Here is a 7,378-nt window from a genome sequence, read left to right as displayed (position 1 = left end):
CAAAAGGCGAAGTAGCCTGTCTAGGGCTAAGTCTCCAGACAGAGAGGGAGTCATTTCATTGGCGCCTGAGTCAGCAAAGGTATTGTCCTTATCATATCGTCAACTTTTAAAATATATTTTGCTTTTCTCCCTGGCTGTTGTCTCTCAAACTGCCTTCTCTGAAGTACAAGCCTCTTCCTTCCTTTCTTGTCTGTCCCTGGTTTGGTGTGTGAGTTAGAATCATGGTCAGATTTCAGAAAATAATTCTTTCTACTGATGGGGAACTGAGGGACAGAAGAACTGGTTTCATATGAGGGCATTGGTGGGTGCAGTCAAGCCTTCCCTTGGAGAGTGTCTCTACTACTAAAACTATTAGGAGAAAACTAGAAATTTCCAAATCTGTCTCTCTCTTGCATCTATCTAAGGCAAATACCTCCTTCTTGTGGGTTTTTTTCTTTAATTTATCCAAGCTTTCATTGAATGCCCACTGTGTACAACACATTGGGTTGGGTACATGAAGAATACCAAAGTTCTAAAAGAAGTTTACAATCTAGGAGACGAGGCAGATACATATGCAAATAACTCACAGGAGTGAAAAGAAGAATGGGGACAATGCTGAGTGTGGGCTAAGTCATTCATTAAGCTTCTCAAGAAGCACAAAGCAGAGTGATTCCCCTTGCAGGCATTTGGTTCAGTGGCTGGCTAGGCTGACAGCCACCCGTGTTCTCTGTTGCAGAAGTCAAGATGGCCAAAGTTCCTGACCTTTTTGAAGACCTGAAGAACTGTTACAGGTAGGAAATCAATTCTATCTCTTGTGATTTAATGAAGGGATCAAGGTACATTAGAATCCATCTAGGAGTTAACAGTAACTAGCATGGAGCCAGATTGGTAGAGGTATAGAGATGTGTCCTACCTCTGAAGTCAGGGCAGGTTCAGCAAAGATCCAGAAAACGTAAGCATCTAGCATGTTACATTGAGATAACACTGACAGGGAGACAGCCATTTTAGAAAAATTATTTTTACAGTCTCTTGAACCCTAGTGAATTTCAACATCTACTTAGACACAATCTCAGTCAAGTTCACGTGCTCTAATACCATAATGGGTTTTAACGGACTGTCAGAGAGAGAAACCATTCTCAGGAAAACTTCTGGATCGAATCTGAAAGAGGTAATGGCTCCACAGCAATTTGAGCATGTGAATGCACATACATAGTCAAACCTCATTCAGACATAAGAGAAGGGTAAATGAATAAAATTAAAAATTATAGAATACTTTAAACAAACCTGGCATTCCCATTACCTATCAATATATACTAACACAAACTAGGCTATCAAAATGTTGCTGGATAGTTCCCAAGTATAAATTATTAAATCTGTTTTAGTGAATACATGAAAGCAACGTACAACACATGACTTATTTGGTTAAAATTAAAATGAGGGTGCTTCAAAAGCATTTCTCTCTTGAGGAGGTTAACATTTTTCCCTGAAATTCAACTACAACGCTTCAATTTGTTAGCCAAGCCCCATTTTTAGAGATAAAGCACAGGTGAAGTTCAAGACCTGTCCTGATGATTACTAATTCCAAATTAGTGAGGCACAAATTACTGCATATATGTATGTATATGTATAGAAGTCCTTAATTTCCAAAGATGACAGTAATGACTGTATGTGTGTTACCCAAAGCTAATGTGGTCATTAAAATATGTTGCCCAGTGACTGCAGTGATATAATAAACAGAATTACATTCTCATTATCTTGTTTAACAGTGAAAATGAAGAATACAGTTCTGAAATTGACCATCTTTCTCTGAATCAGGTAAACAAATGACTGTAATTCTTATGGGATTGCTATTCTTTTCTTTTTTATTATTAACATATAATGTATTATTTGTTTCAGGGGTACAGTTCTGTGATTCATCAGTCTTATATAACCCAGTGCTCATTACAACACATACCCTCCCCAATGTCCATCACCCAGCTACCCCATCCCTCCCACTCCCCTCCCCTCCAGCAACCCTCAGTTTGTTTCCTAAGATTAAAGAGTCTCTTATGGTTTGTCTCCCTCTCTGGTTTCGTCCTGTTTCGTTTTTACCTCTCTTCTCCTATGATCCTCTGCCTTGTTCCTTAAATTCCACATATAGGATTGCTATTCTTATGCAGTATTTTCTCTACCAGGAGAAAACAGCAATAGCTTGAATCCTAGAAGCTTCTGTTTCACCCTCATTAGAGGTTCAGACCCATATATTTCTTCATTATAAGTGAGACCAACTACCCCTCTACACTAATAGTTGATGATATTCTCCACATTTAACAGATTTTCCAAGGGAAAGATGGGAGGGAGGGAGGGCAAGACAGGGGGTGGGGGGAGAAGAGAGGGAATGGGGAGGAGAAGACTGATGAAATAGAGATCCTTCTCACTAAATCTATTGGATAAAACTTCTACTGAAAGGGATCTCCTTCTATGACCATATGTAGCCCCTCAGTTTCCATTTTCCTTCCTCATAGAAATCTTTCTATGATGTGAGCTATGACCCACTTCATGAGGACTGCATGTCTCTGAGTACCTCTGAAACCTCAAAGACATCTCAGCTTACTTTCAAGGAGAATGTGGTGGTGGTGGCAACCAATGGGAAGATTCTAAAGAAGAGACGGTTGAGTTTAAATCAATTCATCACAGATGATGACCTGGAAGCCATTACCAATGATGCAGAAGAAGGTAAGAAGTCAAGTGCAAATAATATCTTTGTTTTCCATTTTTAAGCAAATAGAGACAACAGAGCACAGGAGAAAATAAAACCTAGAATCAGAGTAAGTAGAGGGCAACCAGCCATCAATCTGATAACTATAAGGAAGGAAAATTAGTTTTTATCCTTCTCCAGTGGGGAGAGAGGAGCAGTGACCTGAGTCTACAGAATATTTCCTCATGGGCTCATTTTGTGGCCATATTGTAAAGGTCATGTGACTTCTATCCTTATGGCAGAAAGCAGTGATGTACTATTAGTGGGTGACTATTCACAAGCTATATTCCTCCAGATAATAACTATGCCCCTTTGGTTAAGTTACTGTTAACCTTTCCATGCTTCAGTTTCCTCTACTGTAAAATGGAGATAATCAGAGTCCCCTGTTGTGAAGATTAAATGAGTCAATACTTGTAAGCTCCTGGACTAGAATAATGCCTAGTATATAAATACCCAATAAATGTTAGGTATTGCCATTACTCCTCCTACTACTACTAGTACTACTACTACCAACACTGCTAATTTACTAATGACGGCACTATCTCTACACTTCACAACAATCTTACATTCTCATTTTACATAGGAGGAAACTAAGCTCAGATAAGTACCATAATGTGTAAGTGGGAGAGCTTTAAACCAAATTCAGTTCTGATTTTAACAGTCAGGATTATTCTCCCATGCTTCTACTGTATAAGCCTCTACATGAAACATAAACCACATATTTTTTAAATAATAGCTTTTTAAGGTAACAGGCAAACACTAATACACATTCACCTAGAAAATAGGAAGATAAAAGAAAATATAAAAAAGAAAATAAAAATCATTCATACTAACACTAAGAGTTTGCCACTGCCAAGACTAGAGAAAATACAGTATTTGATTAAGGGTCCATCAGGAACTTAAAATCTTTTTCATGTACATATACATTATAAACAAACATTATTAGGATTATATTATATACAATTTTATATTTACTTTTTTCACTTAGCAACATATCAAGAGCATTCTAAGGTACCAGCTTTTCAACATTCTAAGTAATATAACAGTGAATATCCATATCAATAACATCCATATCACATTACTCAGAACCATGAGGAATTGTGAAGCTGTTGATATATACCACTGTCAGAAAGGGGAGTAGACATTTAGACCTGCATTTTCAGCGACATATATGTTTAAATATATTCATTTTTTTTCTCAGTGTATTCATTTGAAAAATGTAGATAGTGGATGCTAGCAGTCTTCCTATTTCCTTAGAAACCTCCAAACGAACAAAATGAGAATATTTAACAAATAATCTCTTTTTTAAAAATTACTGCCAGAGGAACTGAAGTTTAAAAAGAAATAAGTAACCATGAGGATAATCCTAGAAACCACTTCTACTGACCGGGTGACTTCTCCCCAGTTTCTTCACCTGGATTGAAATATTCCTAATGTCCCTTCCATAGGTACTTCTGATGCTTATATTAGAGCAGATATATCATCTGTGTTTATACTTAGACATTAATCTGAGCTTGTGATAATGGTTTTAGAAATCATGAAGCCCAGATCAGCAGCATACAACTTCCGCAGCAACGAAAAATACAACTATATGAGGATCATCAAATCCCAATTCATCCTGAATGACAACCTCAATCAAAGTATAATTCAACAAACAGGAGGAAATTACCTCATGGCTGCTGCATTACAGAATCTGGATGATGCAGGTAAGTGGGTAGCTCCGTCATCCTCCCCCCTCCTCTTATTTCTGTATTTCTTTCAAACTTCCTGCTTTCAAAATAAAAACCTCTCTAGATTCCTAGTTTTGCACAATGCTTCTAGAATTGGATGAAGCACAACACCGCCAGTAAAATCCCGGGCAAGGACAGGGGCTTCAGCCAAATCAGGAAGCAAAGTTTCCTATCTTTGAGAGCACTAAGTGTAAACCTTTCTGATGAAGTATCTCCTTTGGTTCTCTCAGATATTCTTATCCTTGGTTTTAAAGATGAGGAAACTGACTCTCAGAAGTATTAAATGACTTATCCAAATTTACCCAGAAGCCAATAAGGAGCAATTACACTCTCCGTTAGAGCTCAAACTTACAAATAACACCAAACTAGAAAGAATCATCATCTTTGATAACATAGTTGTGAAGCAAAACATCCAATAAGCTGAGAATATGTTCTGGAGGATGAAATTTAGTGCCCAAGAAATTTTGTCACACAAATCCAATTTCCATGGTGTACATATTTTAGCTTCAGAATATGTCCTCAGTATACAAAATTAGTTTCAGAACACCAAAGAGGTTACTTTGCAATAAACAAACAGGGCTCTTTCCGTTTGGACATACTTCAGATAACATGCTTTCCACTCCATGACATTTACAAATTATTTTGTGCTATTTTCCTACTTAATATTATTTCACATCATTTCCCCACATATTGAAATAGCGTATATATTTGCCATGTTTAATGGCACAAGAATATTCAATCATGTTGCTATGCTGGTCCCTTGGGATTGCTCTAAGTAACTCTATTGCAAATATCTTTGTATATATAATTTTTTCCCTATGAGGTTATTTCTTTGGATCATACCCCAAAAATGGAACTCCTGGGTTCCTAGGGATAAATAATTATACAGCTCTTATTAAGCATTGTTCTCTAAAGAAAACAGCTACTTTTCACTATCACTAGCAACGTGAGTGTATCAGCTTCCCTAAACCCCTCCATTTTAGGTTATTATGAACTCGTGAGCTCACAAGTTGAAGGGTCTTATCCCATTAATGTAAGTACAAGAGATTCAACAAATAGCCCCCAAGCATTCATTCAACGTAGAAAATTCTAAAGACATTATATAAGTATTTACCTAGTAATGTGGCAGTAAATGTGGCAGACATTGTGAAGGATACAATGATGTATGAAATTCCTTTCTGGTGTTTACACCATAATTGGAGACTTAACTACAAACACATACACACAATCTACGTAACACTTGATTTCATTCAAATACAATGGATTTACTTTCTTTTTGGCTTTTCTCTTTGCCAGTGAAATTTGACATGGGAGCTTACACATCAGAAGATTCTAAACTTCCTGTGACTCTAAGAATCTCAAAAACCCGACTGTTTGTGAGTGCCCAAAATGAAGATGAGCCTGTATTGCTAAAGGTCAGTCATTCTCAGTCTCCAAGTTACCTTCATTTATATCCCATATGTTTGTTAATGAGCAGGGTAGCACAATCCTCTCCTCTTCCTACCACAGTTTCCACCTGCCCACCTGCCCCCACATGCTACTTCTCACCTCACGTCTAGGCAGGATCTATGAGAAAGTAAAATGGAGGTGGCAAGAGTGAATAAAAGTTAAATTGCCTTCTTCCTTCTTTTTCCTTACCCTGCCTGACCCTAGCCATCTCCCATCCCAGGGCATCCGTTTACTCCATCCATCCTGAACCTTACTAACATCTACCATCTGACCTATGTGATGGTAAGCATTAAGACAAGGTGCCTGATTCCAAGAAACTCAAATAAGCCAACTAGGAGCAGAGACTGTTAATCACCTGCCAATGGATGCAAAACAAAAACGAGCCAAGACTCAAACCCTGGCCTTTTTACGTCATTGCCTCTCTCTGTTCTTTGGTGCCAGCATTATCCTTCATCCCAGCCCCATCTCCACTACCATCTTCCCCTCAAACATACAGACACACACCTGCACATTATAGCCTTAGACGTTTACTCCACTCATAAGTAGGTGACTCTTATTTAGTAAACATATAATGCAAACCCCCAACTCCAACCAGGATTTTTGCAGGTACATGTATTTCTCTACCTGGATCAAGTGAGGTAAAAGTGATGTCTGCAGACTAGGGCAGTAGCTTCATTCATGAATTCATTCAACAGGCATTATTTATTGAGAGCCTTCTATCTTTCAAACATAGTGCCAACAGCTGTGTAGACCATGGTGAGCCAAAGTCCCTAGCCTCACAGAACTTGGTCTTCTTGGGGACACAGACAGTAGACAAGCCAAACAACCAGCAAAAAAGTACAAGATGCTGTAAAGCAAATAAACAGAGTACTGAGAGAGAAAAATGGGAGAGTGCTCTTTACATAGAGTGGCAAGAGCAGAGCTCCCTGTGAAATGGGATCTGCTGAGAGGAAGGAGCATGACGCAAGGGGGCGGGTGAGGGTAAGCATTCCCAACAGAGGGATCTGAGCGCATCTAGAACCTAGAGCTTCAAGAGTTTAAAGGCCAGCTTCAGAAATCAAAAGGAAGGGGCACCTGGGTAGTGCAGTCATTAAGTGTCTGCCTTCGGCTCAGGGCGTGGTCCCGGCGTTCCGGGATCAAGTCCCACATAGAGTCCCACATCGAGTCCCACATCGAGTCCCACATCGAGTCCCACATCGAGCTCCTCTGCTGGGAGCCTGCTTCTTCCTCTCCCACTCCCCTGCTGTGTTCCCTCTCTCGCTGGCTGTCTCTCTGTCACATAAATAAATAAAATCTTTAAAAAAAAAAAATCAAAAGGAACACTCTAGAACATGGGCACTGTAAGAAGGAGGAAAGACAAGCAGAGGCTAGTGTTTGTACAGCCTTGCATTTGGGTTTCATTTGAGGTACAATGAAAAGCCATTAAAGGGTTTCAAACAGGGAAGTGTTCTAACTTCACTTATATTTTCTAAAATGGAGAAAA

General features: G+C 38.9%; 1 protein-coding gene across 1 annotated transcript in view; it reads left to right on the top strand.

Annotated features, from left to right (window-relative positions):
- The first annotated feature begins 2,132 nt into the window (after positions 1–2,132).
- IL1A (interleukin 1 alpha) overlaps positions 2,133–7,378 on the top strand; it is a 6,575-nt gene continuing 1,329 nt past the window's right edge. The window contains exons 1-4 of the mRNA XM_040623696.1: positions 2,133–2,162; positions 2,484–2,694; positions 4,249–4,422; positions 5,743–5,861. Coding sequence (XP_040479630.1) covers positions 2,133–2,162; positions 2,484–2,694; positions 4,249–4,422; positions 5,743–5,861 — 534 coding nt within the window. The remainder of the gene's footprint in view (positions 2,163–2,483; positions 2,695–4,248; positions 4,423–5,742; positions 5,862–7,378) is intronic.

This window comes from Ursus maritimus, unplaced genomic scaffold (assembly GCF_017311325.1).
Source record: "Ursus maritimus isolate PB19 unplaced genomic scaffold, ASM1731132v1 scaffold_6, whole genome shotgun sequence".
In the NCBI taxonomy this organism is placed as follows: Eukaryota; Metazoa; Chordata; class Mammalia; order Carnivora; family Ursidae; genus Ursus; species Ursus maritimus.
Note: the sequence above shows the minus strand (reverse complement) of the source record. Positions and strands in the feature narration are given on the sequence as shown.